The 14,694-nt window shown below is 44.2% G+C and overlaps 1 protein-coding gene across 1 annotated transcript in view; it reads right to left on the bottom strand.

Annotated features, from left to right (window-relative positions):
• MINPP1 (multiple inositol-polyphosphate phosphatase 1) overlaps positions 1 to 13,690 on the bottom strand; it is a 47,142-nt gene extending 33,452 nt beyond the window's left edge. The window contains exons 1-3 of the mRNA XM_049646044.1: positions 12,966 to 13,690; positions 9,298 to 9,495; positions 3,953 to 4,050 (exon numbers count right to left, since the gene is read on the bottom strand). Of these exons, the coding sequence (XP_049502001.1) occupies positions 3,953 to 4,050; positions 9,298 to 9,495; positions 12,966 to 13,602 (933 nt within the window). The 5' untranslated portion in view covers positions 13,603 to 13,690. The remainder of the gene's footprint in view (positions 1 to 3,952; positions 4,051 to 9,297; positions 9,496 to 12,965) is intronic.
• Positions 13,691 to 14,694: the final 1,004 nt, after the last annotated feature.

Raw genomic sequence — 14,694 nt, 5'->3', positions numbered from 1 at the left:
AAAGCAAAAAAAAAAAAAAAAAAAGATACGAAAAGAAGCATAATCACAGAAACAAGTTAGAACAACATCAAAAATAGTTTGGCATCACTATCTAGTAAATTTCAAGTTCACTACGCCCTGTAATCCAGCAATTCTACCACACACACAGACAGAGCTTCAGAAACGTGTGTGTGTATGCCCCAATTCACATACAGAAGAATGTTCGTAATAGCCCCAAACTGAGAACAACCCAAATGTCTACCAACAAAATAATGGATTAAAAAAAACCTGTGGGGGGCGCCTGGGTGGCGCAGTCGGTTAAGCGTCCGACTTCAGCCGGGTCACGATCTCGCGGTCCGTGAGTTCGAGCCCCGCGTCGGGCTCTGGGCTGATGGCTCGGAAGCCTGGAGCCTGTTTCCGATTCTGTGTCTCCCTCTCTCTCTGCCCCTCCCCCGTTCATGCTCTGTCTCTCTCTGTCCCAAAAATAAATAAAAAACGTTGAAAAAAAAATTAAAAAAAAAAACAAAAAACCTGTGGTAATTCATATAGTGGAATACAATACAACAATGAAAATAAGTGAACTAAAGCTACATGCAGCATCATAGGTGAAACTTAAAAACATGTTAAATAAAAACTAGATAGACAAAAAAAGGTGGGTGATTTCATTATATAAACTGTTACTTGTAAAAAAATGACATCAGTAAATACTAAATTAGTGTAATGATGAAAATCCAAGCACACAAGTAATAATAGTGGGGAAATAATCTCAGATACAGAGGGGAAACATTTTGTTTAAAACATTGCAAGAGGGGCACCTGGGTGGCTCAGTCGGTTAAGCGTCCAACTTTAGCTCAGGTCATGGTTTGTGGGTTCAAGACCCACGTTGGGCTGTGCCTACTGCTCAGAGCCTAGAGCCTACTTCAGATTCTGTGTCTCTCCCTCTCTCTGCCCCTCTCCCGCTTGCACTGTCCTCTCTCAAAAATAAACATTAAAAAAAATTTTTTTTTAATTGCAAGAAAAGTTTGCCAACCTCTGCAAATAAATCTGAAAACCTGAATGATTTTTATAAGAAAATATTAAATACCAAAACTGACTCCAGAAGAGACAGAAAATCAAGATATGCTCATTATAGTATAAAATATATACAAAGTTGCAAAAAGCTATCCCACAGAAAAATACCTATTTCATATGTCATCTATTTTTTTGAAAACTGCCATTAAATCAACTTTCTCCTTTATGTATCACTATCACATATATATATACGTATATAACTATTACAGCCATGTTCTTGTTTCTTAGATGCATACCCAAGTATTTAAGGGTGAAGTGCTTTGATGTCTGCCAAGATTATATGTGGTAGACAGAATAAATGGCTGCCCAAAGATGTTTCCATCCTAATGCCTAGACTCTATGAATATGTTATCTTGCATGATGAGAAGGAATTTGCAAGTGTGATTCGGGTAAGGATGTTAAAATGAGAAAGCTACCCTGGGCTATTTAGGTTGGCCAATGTCATCGCAAACATCCTTAGGATAAATATTTAGCGAGGACAGTCAGAGCAGAAGATTAGCCACAGAAGCAGAGGTCAGAGTGATGGGGGAAAAGGTAGGTAGCCTCTAGAGACTGGAAAAGGCAAGGGACAGATCGTCCTCTTGAGCCTCCAGAAAGAACTCGGTGCTGATATCCTGATTTTAGGCCTGTTAAGAATCATTTTGAACTTCTGACTTCTAAAACTGTAGGATAATAAATGTGTATTGTTTTAAAACCACTAAGTCTGCAGTAATTCATTATGGCAGCAACAGGAAACTCCCATATATAGAGAAAAGGAAATGTGGCAAAAAAAAAAAAAAAAAAAAAAAGGTTAACAACCAGTGAATATAGGTGAAGAATGTGAATGTTTATTGTATTATTCTCACAACTTCTGTCAGCTTCAAATTTATCAAAGTAAGTTGCAGGAAAAAAAAAAAAACTCTTCACAAGCAATAAACAGATATAAGGATAACCCTAAAAAAAATAAATAAATAAAACAGGAAAAGCCAAGTAGTACAGAATCTTAGAATTACAGGGGTGTTCCTGAGTAATCCAACAGTTGCATCCTTTAACAGATAGGGAAATCAAGGCATAGGAAGAGGAAGTGTAACTTTACCCAGATCATGACCTCCAGGGTTTCTGGAACATGTGACACTACATCTCCCAGAAGAGACGGAGGCACAAAAAGCAAGAGCAAATATTTAAGAGGAGAGGGACTCGGGAAGGGACAGGGAAGGAGGTAAGCAGGTGGAGAGAAGATGAGTCAGTGGAGGCCAGGCCGGTTAGGCTCTGAGGCACATCTGCACCACTGGCTGGTGGGGGGGGGGGGGCGGGGTTTGGAGCTGCGGGAGCCTGCACTTCAACCGGAAGCCGCCAGGCCTGGGAAGAGAGCAGGGGGACGCAGCACCTCCTAACGGGAGAAGGATGGCCAGCAGAGGCATGTGGGCACCTGCCTAATAGTCCACCAGCTGTAGTAACTAGTAGCTGTAGTTGTTCTGCTAAAAGGTAAATCTCCCTTTGACAACACTCATCAATCATTTGTACGGCACTGAAAATTACTGCTTTATCGACTTTTTGCCCTAGAGCAGTCTGGGTAGGGAGAAAAAGGACGTATCTTGACACAGGTGAATGGGGACCAGAAGTTTCAGTTTATAGCTACACTGGGCATAATTAATTAATTTTATGGTCAAGAAATTTCTTTTAAAATTTCTTGTTTTTAAGTTTATCCATTTCCAGAGAGAGAGAGCAAGTGCGGAAGGGGGAGGAGGAGGGGGAGGGAGAGAGGTGGGAGGGCGGGGAGAGAGAGAATGAATGAATGAATCCCAAGCAGGCTCTGCACTGTCAGCACAGAATCTGACACGGGCTCAAACTCACGAAATGCAAGACCATGACCTGAGCCAAAACCAAGAGCCAGATGCTTAACCGACTGAGCCACCCAAGCACCCCAGTGGTCAAGAAGTTTCTAAGTGATGAGTTTTTGAACAGTTACAGGAGAGGAGCAGACAGGGAGGAAATGGAACGCACCCGTTACCCCTGGTGCTGTGTCCTAGAACAGCCACCCACCCAGGGCCCTCTCCTCTGTTTCCCACTCACCTGCTCTTTCCCGCATGAGCACACTAACACATCACATCACCCTTCATCTGGCTGCTGGTCACTTTGGTCTTTGAGTAACAGAACAAAGCATTTGTTTACCCTCAAATGTACATTAGCTCTCAGCTTAAGAGCCTGCTTCTATCTGGCAAGTAGTACCCTTCTTTTCAAAATTTGAGGTTAATAATGGATTTTTGCATGGAGTACTGAACGCTTTGTGTGTATGTAGGAGACGATGAAAGTTTCAGACGTCCACGTTCCTGAATGATCCACACAGACACCAGCACTCTACCAGCTGGTGCTATTCTCAGTGCTGTGAAAACAATGAACTCTCCTACCCACCTCTCTGGCTCCCAACATCCCAGAATTGACCAGAATTCACCAGAGGCCTGTCTGCCCTTCTCTTTCTAGAGTCTGAAAGTCCACAGAAAGGCAACATGAATGAGGAGAAAAAGAAGGAAATAGGAAGCAGACAGAAACCATAGAGGAATTACTGCCATGGAACTCAATTTGTCACAAAAACTGTTAAATAAGAAAACTTGGGATTTTAACAGCTCTGTAGTCCTTTCCAGCAGTAAAATCTGATGACAGGCAAAATAGATTTTTAACTGGGTGGACCCAGAAATCACATCACCATGGAAGGATGTTTTCCAAAGTTTTCTGAACCTGAACTATTTATAAGTGTGTGGGCCGTATCTGAACAATTCATCTCTTTATGCAAGGAACATTACAAGTAATCAAAGGCAGTTCATGTTCCCTACTCTGCTTATTTTTTGAAAAGCTGCTTCAAGTAACAACAACAACGATAAAAATCATGCAAAAAAAGCAAATAAACTACAAAAGTAATACTTACCTTTGCATCATCTATGTCAAAAACATCACACCAAGGAGATTTAACACCTTTAATTGCCAGGTCAAATGAACAGGTAAAAAAAGCTACCTGAATTAAATCTGGGGGGGGAAAAAGAAAGGTAAAATTTGTGAGTTACTGTTTTCTGTAATCTTCCAAAGGCTGAATGTCTACAGAATGTCACGTGCAGCCAGTCAGAGGACCTGGGCACGTCTAGCATGGAGAAAACACGACTCAGCTTCTTCCTGGCCATCACAGACGACTCACTGTGTACTATCCCTAACATAAGGAACTGTCAGGAAGAAACCACGAGGAGGTCCAAATTTCAGTCCAATGAAAATAAGATGCTTTCTCTCTACAAAACGGTAACTTTTTCAGGTTTTACAAGTAAGGTGTTTGTTAAGAGCATATTTGCCTAACGAACCCAACAAAAAGTTTAATCCAAGAACTTGTTAAACAACTTGCTTTTGTTCGTTTTAGAGGGCTGGAGGAGGGGACATAAAGTTATAAGCTTTCAGTCCTCATCTTGAAAATCAGCAATAAGTTCTGAACAGTTCTCTTCATCACACAATTCACACTGTAACTGTTACGAAGGAGAGAGGATATAAAAAGGGAGAAAAGAATGCAGAAGGCGGTGAGGAAAGAACGGGCAAAGTGGATCAGGTCAGGAGGAAGGTGAGACAAAGGTCAAGAAGGAGAGAGACAAGCAGGGAACTCACACATTGGAGAGAGGGGGGGCTAACAGCATCCGTTTTTCAAACTTGGCTGCTCAGTCAGGCAGATTTCGAGCAAGGTACCTGGATTTTTACGCTGCTAACTAGCCGATTACATTTAGATGCACCTGGAATTTGACAAGAAGGAAGAAGGCAACAAGTCCCCGGGCCATGAAAGGTGGCTATGCCAGTACCAGATGAGAGCAGTGCTCTCTGGTCACGGCAAAATGGGTGACACTCGGTGTCAGAGAGAGAGAAAGAAAGTCCGCTGCGAGGCTGCCTCCTACGCTTTACTTTTATTCTTTAATTTCAGAGTCTTTCCGCATTCCCAAGAAACCAGTTTTGATTTTAAACAACTTCCCTAAAGCAGCATATAGTACAAAAAGAATATTTAATTGAGAATACACGTAGAAGTCGCTTAAAACCTTTCTTATGTAAACAAAAGGGTTTATATTCCTAATACCTAACATACCATAGTGACTCCTAAGTGCCAAGGACCTTTGATGAAAGAGCCGGACTCATTCACACCCAAAGTTCCAGTTCTGAAGCTGTGAAAGTCAATCCTAATGATCTATTCTTCCACTAGAAGGGAGTCGACAGAAAAATCTCACCAAAAAACACTTACGATGATGACAGGCTATGGAACCTAACTCTGCCACTAATCATCCTGAGCAAGTGACTCTAACCTCTCAGGTCTCAATCTCCCCACCTGCAAAACAGAAATGTGAGGAAGTCTCTCAGGAGTTACAGCTCTGACCCATCTACTATGACCACGCTGATCTCTTGGTCAGTCTTGTGGAACCACAAAAATATTTCAGATGGATCAGAGATTTAAATGTTAAAAAGCTAGGTGCGCCTGGCTGGCTCAATCAGTTAAGTGTCCGACTCTTGATTTCGGGTCAGGCCACAATCTCATTGTTCGTGGGATTGAGCCCCACATCGGGCTCTACGCTGACAGCGTGGAACCTGCTTGGGGTTCTGTCTCTCTCTCTCTCTCGGTCTCTTTCTCTCTCTGCCCCTCCCTGGCTTGTGCTCACACACGCTCACTCTCTCTCTTTCAAAAATAAATAAAAATTAAAAAAATAAAACATTAAAAAACTAAAATAAAATAAAGGAAAACATAGGAAAATATAATAATCTTGGGTTAAGGGAGGATTCCTAGGCAAAATACAACACTGAACAGCCATAACAAAAAGACATACATGGCTACGTAAAAGATGTAAAGTGTATAATCAAAGGCACCATAAACACAGTTAAAAAGTCTGCAACAAATTAAGAGAAAATGTTAGCAACATACGATACGGAAAAGACTTATCCTTTGTAAAGCAAAATTAAAGGACATATAATTGACATATCCATAACACATAAAGGGTAGCTATGACCAATAAGAAAAACAAAAAACAATCCAAGAGAAAATGGACAAGGTAATGAAGAGGCAATTCCCAGAAGGAATGCAAACAGCCAACACACATATGAAGAGAGGCTCATCCTCACAAGTAACGAAAGACATGCAAATTAAAGCTAGATACCATTTTTCATTAATCAAATTGGCAAAAATCAAAATGACTAAAGGGGCGCCTAGGTGGCTCAGTTGGTTGTGTCTGACTCTTCGGTTTTGGCCCAGGTCATAATCTCGTGGTTCCTGATTTCGAGCCCCACGTCTGGCTTTGCGCTGACAGCGTGGAGCCTACCTGGGATATATTCTCTCCCTCTCTCTCTGCCTCCACTCCCCTGCTCCCTCTCTCAAAATAAATAAAAAATTTAAAAAATGACTAATGGTAACCACTGTTGGATAAAATAGGAAAAGTGAGCATCTCATATATTGATATAAATTTTTCTACACTTTCACAGAACAATTTGGAAATATACGTCAAGAGGTAAAATATGCACTGTCCTTAACCCAACAACTCCAACCTACAGTATTTATCTTACAGATAAATTCTCCAGGGCAAAACCCAGACTGTAAGAATGTTCACTGTAGCATCATTCAAAAGAGTGACAAACTACGAAAAACCGCAGTAGGAAAGTGATTTCCTGTAAAAAGAATTTGCACTGTATTAGCTCCAAGCTCCCTCCACCAGTAAAATCTGAAGGGTTAAATAAGTTTTTAATTATCACTGACCTAGAAATTCAATTATATAGTCTGTGAAATAACATAAAATTCAGAACAAGACAGATCTGCATAAGACAGATATTCTACTAAGTAAAAATGATTATATACATCATCATCCCTCTACGTTTAAAAAAAAAAAAAAGAAAGAAAAAGCATTTAAATAGCTACAATATTTTTGAGAAGTTACTCTGCCAGGCAGTGTGCTAACGCTTTATGTGAATTAAAGAATCCTTGCGATAATCCTAAAAGAAAGGTACAATTCCTATACCCATTTTACAGAGGAAAAACTATGGCCTAGAGATATTAAGGAACTTGCCAAAGACCAGAGAGTTAGTCGATAGTATAACAGGGTCAAGATTCAAATGGAAACAGTCCAACTCCAGAACCCAGGATTTCAACAACCACGCTTAGAGCCTCCAGAGAGAAGTTGCTCTCAGCTACTCCATCAGTAAAACACAACATCTGTTTCCAGTCAGAGACCGTTGTTTTTACAAAATTTTTTTTTTAACGTTTATTTATTTTTGAAGGAGAGAGAGACAGAGCATGAGCGGGGGAAGAGCAGAGAGAGAGAGGGAGACACAGAATTCGAAGCAGGCTCCAGGCTCTGAGCTGTCAGCACAGAGCCTGATGTGGGGCTCGAACTCACAAACTGTGAGCTCGTGACCTGAGCCGAGGTTGGCTGCTTAACCAACTGAGCCACCCCGGCGCCCCTAAATATTGTTCTTTAAAAAATCTTCAGTCTTACCACCCACTAACAGAATAATGGCTAGACACTACTATAGTTATATAATGGAATTCTGTACAGAAGTTTAAAATGTAAGACTAAAATCACACACATTAAATGAAAAATAAAAAGGTGAATTAAAATTGAATTTCAGACTGCTATCATAGTTTCATACCATTCACGAAAGTTTTAAAACCTGCAAAACAATATCCCATTTATGTACAGGAACCTAAATATAATAACTGGCATGGGATGATTTAAATGCTCAGTTCGTGACAATGGTTACCACTGGGAAAAAAAGAAGAGGAATGAAATCCTGAGAGGGACCAAAGGACCTCAAATGATTTAAAGCGACTCACTGCGGCGTGTTAAAATTTGATAAAACTGAGTTGTGGGTATACTGACGCTCATTAGATTAGCCTTTATGACTATACGTTTAAATGGCTTCCCATTAAATAATTGATTTTTTTAAAGATTTTATTTGCAGGGCGCCTGGGTGGCTCAGTCGGTTAGGGATGTGACTTCAGCTCAGGTCATGATCTCACACCTTGTGAGTTCCTGCCCCGCGTTGGCTCAGAGCCTGAAGCCTGCTTTGGATTCTGAGTCTCTGTCTCTCTCTGTTCCTCCTCTGCTAGCACCCTGTCTCAGTCTCTCTCTCAAAAAAAAAAAAAAAAAAAAAAAAGTATATATATATATATACACGATATATATATATATATATACGATATATACATATATACGATATATATATATATATATATTTTTTTTTTAAAACAAGATTTTATTTTCAAGCAATCTCCACATTCAACGTGGGGTCTGACCTTACCACCCTGTGATCCACAGTCACATGCCCTACTGACTGAGCCAGCCAGGTGCCCCTAAAATAAATAATTTTTAAAGCTCTATAGGTGATCTCAATGTTTAGCACCTTTGAGGAAAGAGAAAAAAATTCAATTTTAAACGCTAGTCTCGCGTCTTCGCTATTTTGATGCTTACAAAGCATTCAGGCTCCATGATTCTAATCTTTTTCTCCCCCATCTCCTACTTCTAGTCTTTTGGAAACTTATTTACATCACACAAAATCCACAATCTTCGTATGCACATTTGTCCACTTCTGTAGTGTGATTTATAAATTCTTAGAAATCAGGGGAAAATCTTACTACTTTTTCTTAAGTTCCTATAGGTAGGTGACCACGTGCCCTGGCTTTCCACCTGCGTTCCCAGCATAAGTATTAATAGTGTCTTTCAAGCGTCCTAGGTTGCATAACAAATTGTCAGTCAGCCCATCCACTGCAATATCTACTGAGAGACACAACTGTTCATTTTTTTAGCATCTCTAGGCTTAAAAGCCTCAAACAAAATACCCACAGCACTTTGCTTTTCACTTTCTAATACCCTCTTGAAACATTAACCTGGACATACTTCTCAACGGCTTCAAAAGCTGAAAAATTAATATAGTATTTCACTTGGGGAGATAATTCAAAAATACACTTTTTGTTTTATAAAGTATGCTTACAGTTAAAGCTTTATATACCTCTGCCCTCAATAAAAAAGTTCCAGGATATTGCAAGACTCTTGTATATTAATTTACATACAGTTCAAGGAAGAATATGACTCTAAAAACAGTAAGCACGGGACACACAATTTTCTTGACCTAGAACACATTATCTTCTTAGTGTAAAATCAACTGTGGGCCTTTAAAAGGAATAACTTTATGCTTCCATATTTTTTCATTTTCAGACTTCAAGAAACATTTAAATTATTTCAGAGTTCAAATGAAAGATAAGGGGCACATTACCTGCATTTAAATTGTTGACTGGCACTTGCAAAGTAGCTGCGACCTTTTTTAAAATGTTCTGCATTTCTGGTCCCGTTTTGAAGGCTTCTACATGATAAAGTGCCGTGGCATTCTTTTCCACTTCAGTTAAAAACTTCTCACAGTGATCGAAGAACCTCATTAGTTTATCATTAATTCTTGGAGGTCCACACTCCATATCTGAGAGAAAAAAAATTATTTATTCATTATATATACCATTGGCCTAAATGACGATCTCAAATTATTGAAAATTTCGTTTCGAGTGTGAAAAAGAACACTAAAAACCTGCTTATTTATTGGCGTGTCTGAAATAAGTGCACACCGACCAAGCAAGGGCCAAACTGTGGAATGACCGTAATTCATGAGAGTCTGTGGTGGAGAAGACTACAGAAACAGAGGATCAAATACAAAACAAAATGTTACCGCATGCAGTACTACACAATGAAAAAAGGTAGCTGAAGTAAGTATTTTCTTAAAGAAAACAAAAATAGAGATGAAAATCATCAAACGTGCAAAAATGTGTTCTATTAAGTATCACTTCTGCCAGGCACAGAAAACTTGGGAAAGCAAATTGAAAAGTAGCAAAATTCTTAATTACAAAGTGAGAGACGAATTCAACCGATCAAATCTGTTTTTCTACCCTAAGCCAAAATCTAAATAGGGTGTTTTATTTTCTCGATTAACATGCCCAACGCTGTTACTTTCCAAAACATTCCGCTTTGGACAAAAACTACTGACAACAGCACAAAATACAGGAACCGAGTTTCAGGTCTTCCATTTCACGGTGCCTCTAATTTTGGCCTATTTTATAATGAAAGTTCCCAAAGACCTTCCATTTAGGTCTTGGGAATTACATATTTCGCTGATTTGGCAGTGAATATGTATTGTAATAGCATCTGCAATCATGCGTTAACTACCGGGTACCCTTTAAGTTTTTTCGGTCATATTCAAAACACATCCATTTCAGTCCTCGTTTCTCCAATAATTTACCATGAAAAGAACACCAAGAATACTACTTCTGTCTACAAAATGAGAAAATGAATGAAGTTATTATTTTGCTTTGGATGTGGGTGTGAAAAAATATATGGATGGATGTGTGTGTATCCATTTTCAGAAGATCCTGAAATGGATAATTTTGCCCACTTTAACTGCCAATTGGGTTACAGTTCCAAAAACATCTTGACTTGGAAGTAAGTGACCTTTGTCATCTTTCTCTGCGGACTCAAAATATGGTTTCCCAAGTGGACCTGGATATTTCATCCTTGCTATTATCTCATTACGGCTGCTCTTTAAACAGAAAACAAAACAAAAAGCTATTGTCCCGTTTCTGTAAGAATACAAAACCTAACTCAGTGGCCTCTCTCAAAAGCCTGGATGTACACAACAGGCAAACCAACGGTCTATGGATTATAATGATGTAGCCAGACAAAGAGTTCAATCTCTAAGAACTCATCTCAGGAGGTCCAGGAGCCCCTTTTTTATATACACTGTATATATTGTGTTACACTGAAGTATGTTCTGCTTTTAACATGCAGCTCTCAGATTTGTGGGGCATCTTCACTCACGTTAATCATTAAAAAGCACAATTCAACAAGTGACTAAACACAAGTCAGCCGACGGTTACCCGCACAGCAGTAACAGGACGCAGGAATGACCTCCTGGAAATGGCTGAGCTTCGCTGAAGACAATGCTCCTGGAGAAACGGCAAACCAGTCTACTCCTAATTTACTTTTCACTGGGGTTTAAAGCTAAACAATGTCTCACCTCGTCTCTGACCTTAAAAGTGGCCAAGAAAACATGAACACGTGCCCGTCTCTTTGGCACAAGCACGTTGTATTTTTCATCTTCATTCTTAAGACAAATGGAAGGTAGAATGCAGGGCATAATGGTTAAGAGCCCACGTGCCGAATCACATCTCCCGGGCCCATACCCAGCCATATGAAAGCAGGCTAATTATTTAGTGTTTCTGTGTCTCAATTTCCTCTTCTGTTACGTGGGGAGAAAATACTGCCAACCTCAGAGAGCTTTTGTAAGGATTTAGTGAAATAAATGTTAGGCATGCCTGGCACACAGCCTACACCGTAGCTGGCCTTAAGTGTATGTGATTAGTATCTGTGACTATTAAAAATTTTCTGAGGGGGGGAAAAAAAGGCACCGGTTCAAGGGAGAAAAAGAAGACACTGATTCCTGGCCTGACTCTAGTCCTCAAACTCACCAAGGACAATCAACAAGGCATACTCTGGGGCCCGGCTTCTTCACCTGCAGAATAGACGGTCTCTCTTATTTTGCAAAAGAGTAAGTGATGGAATAAATTAGGAGAGAACTGAGCAGCGACCGTGAATCACAGCTAAGGGATGGTACTCTACAGTACATACAAGAACAAAACAGAGAAAAAAGTGATGAGGGAGCCTGGGGCGGGCTGAGGACAAAATGCAAGCTAGCACACACCCCCATTCTGCCCCCTGCAGGTGGGATCTGTGTGATAGTCCTCAGGCTCTCCTGGTGACCAAGGACAAAGGACAGGAAAGAAAACAAATCGCTAACTGATAGAGATCACAGTCACACGGGACAGGAGTCTCCATCAGTTTACAAATATCTTAGTAAATACAAGAAAAAATCTTGTCGACAGCATAATCTCCAGAAACCTGTAGACTCAGTTTCCTGGAGCCCCAACGTCTCCCTCCGTAGTGATGTGGGGAACAAAGGCAGAAGGAAATGGAAGGTAACATCAAATTTCTTTATAAACCTGCAGCCCATGGACAAATACTGGAGACAAATACAGAGTAGAACATTTCTCCAGAACCCCCTACTGCTAATGCCTTACTAGAAGGAAACAACCTTAGCTAGACTGGAGTCCTCTGTAGCATCCAAGTCCCTCTGGAGGCCTCCCTTTTGACTTTATCTCCCCATCTCCGGAGTATAAAACCAGCCATTCTTCACAACCCCAGTGCAGCTCTTCCTGACCACGGGTCCTGTCCCTGCTTTAATAAAATCACCTTTTTGCACCAAAGACGTCTTCAAGAATTTTCTTGGCCGTAGGCTCTGGATCACCCCACCATCGCCCAAAACCTCATCAAAAGCACAGCAGTAAAGAAAGTTTGAGAGTAGCTTCCTTATAGCAGGATGTGGGTCAAGAACCAGCACGTAAAAAGGAAAACAAAACAAAACAACCCAATAGTATCAGAAGCAAAGCCCGAGGAAGAAAAGTCCCAGGTTGTATTTACCAAGGGCGCGCGACTACACAACTATGGAACTAGCTGCCAGGGAGGGAGGAAAGGCGAAGGTGGGTGCTCAGAGGGGGCGCACTTCTATTAGGGAATGGGGGATCAAAGAGTGCCCCCCTCCGTCTCCTTTCTGGTCGAACGCCCCAACACCTACGGCTGTGTCCCGCCGACACCTGATCAAAGGACAAATGAATGTGTGCTGGAAGCCGGAGGTCGCTAAGTCTTGAAGGGGTGCTGGGGGGGGGGGCGAGGTGAGCGGAGTCCGAGGAGGGGCGGAGGCTCCGGGGCACAGAGGGAGGTGAGGGGAGCCCGGAGAGGAGACGGGGCTCCGGAGACGGGGGGAGGTGAGGTGAGCCGATGGCTGGGGAAGACAAAGAGCGCGGAGGAACCCAGGCAGGGGGCCCCGCCCCGGGCCCGGGCTGTCACCTGCGACGTCGGGCGGCGGCAAGCCGGGGTGGTAGTGCTCCCACAGCCCCTGCAGGAAGGCGGCGCCGCTGTCCACGCAGCGGTGTTTGGAGCTGGTGACCAGCCGCAGGCGGCCGTAGTTCTCGAGGCTGAACAGGGCCGGGAAGAGGGAGGCCAGGCGCAGCGCCAGCTGTCGCATGTCCTGCCGTCCCTTCTCCACCAGCTGCCCGTCCATCCAGTCCGCGTACCACAGCGGCCAGTCGGCCAGCGCGGCGCCCAGGTCGCGGCCGCCGGCGGGGCCGGCGCGGCCGTCGCCGGACGGGCGGGCCTGCAGCAGGCCGTGCAGCTGCCGCAGTTTGCGGATCTGCTTGGCCGTGGGGTAGCGGGTGCCGTGGCGGATGAGGGCGACCAGCTGCACCGGCGTGCAGGCGTCCTCCAGCAGCTCGGGGTCCCTCCGCGGCGCCTCGGGGTCCGGCAGCAGCCCGGGGTTGGCATCCTCGTAGCGGGTCTTGGTGCCGAAGTAGGGGCTGAGCGCGGAGGCCGCGGGGTCGTCCGGCTCCAGGAGGGAGCAGCGCGAGAGCGACGAGAGCAGCGCCACAGCCAGGGCCGCGACCGGCGCCACGGAGACCTTGAGGAGGCGCGGGGGGCCACGGAGCATGGTGCGGCGCGGCCCGCGAGGGGCGACGTGCGGGCCGGGGTCGCAACTTCCGGCTCCGGCGGGCAGGGGGCGGGTCCGGACGGCGCTTCCGGCCTGCGCCCCCAGGATTCGCCGCGCGGCGCGGCGCGGGCGCGCGGGCGGGGAGCGCCGAGGGGCTCCGGGCGCCTGTGGCTCCGGTGGCGCCGGGACGGCCGCTCGCGGAGCTTCGGAGACCTGTGGCTGAGGGGCAGCCGGCGTCGGCTTGGCCTCCGGCGTGGGCGAGCTTCCGCGTAGCAGGCGCCTCCCAGGCTGACTCGAGGGCGCCCCCGCTCTTTGAATTTCTACGGCGGGAATGCGTCGGGACTGAGCCCGAGTCTCCCGAGGCTGACTCGTGCCCCCGCCCCGCCCCGTTCATCTGCGTGTCTGAAAACGTCGTGTTTGAACCACCCACGGCCGGGGCACCTGAGGCGGTTGTTCAAAAATGTAGCTCCCCGGGCCCCGCCCCAGCGTGCCTCCCGGAGCCCCAGGCTCTTCTCCGGTTGCAGTCTGAAAATAGCACACGGCGAGGCGCAAGGGGGACCCGAAAGAGGCTCTGTCCTGCAGGAAGTCTAATTCCAGAGCCTTTGGTGGTATTGGGACCTGGGCCAGAGGAGCTGACCTCAGCCAGACAGCACCCCGGGATTGTGCTCGTTGATACCAGAGGCTTACAGAGCAGAGACCCAGCGACCGTCATCTCCTGGGCGCCCTGAGTCACAGCCCAGCAGGTTGACTGCGTTACTAAGTGTGAGCTAACCTGCTATATGGAGCAAACTCTGCGCCCATGTGATTCCATACTCCAGTCAGCGGCTGGGTTTGTTCATACGTTCTTGCTCAGAATCTTTGCTCCAAGAAAAGAGGAGAAATCATAAATCGGAACCACAGTTTGGTTTCTCCACTTGAACACCATTTCGTGCGCTAGTTGGGAAAAGAATGAAGATTGAAGAAGTCCTACGGTGATGCGAATTGAAGGAAATTTGGATCCTGTGTTTGTAAGGTCGCTTTTCTTTCAAAGACGCTACCACGCTGCCCCTGGTAAGCCCGCGTCCGTCTTTACCTCTTTTCTCCTGGCGTAAG

Source organism: Panthera uncia, chromosome D2 (assembly GCF_023721935.1).
Source record: "Panthera uncia isolate 11264 chromosome D2, Puncia_PCG_1.0, whole genome shotgun sequence".
NCBI classification, from domain to species: Eukaryota; Metazoa; Chordata; class Mammalia; order Carnivora; family Felidae; genus Panthera; species Panthera uncia.
Note: the sequence above shows the minus strand (reverse complement) of the source record. Positions and strands in the feature narration are given on the sequence as shown.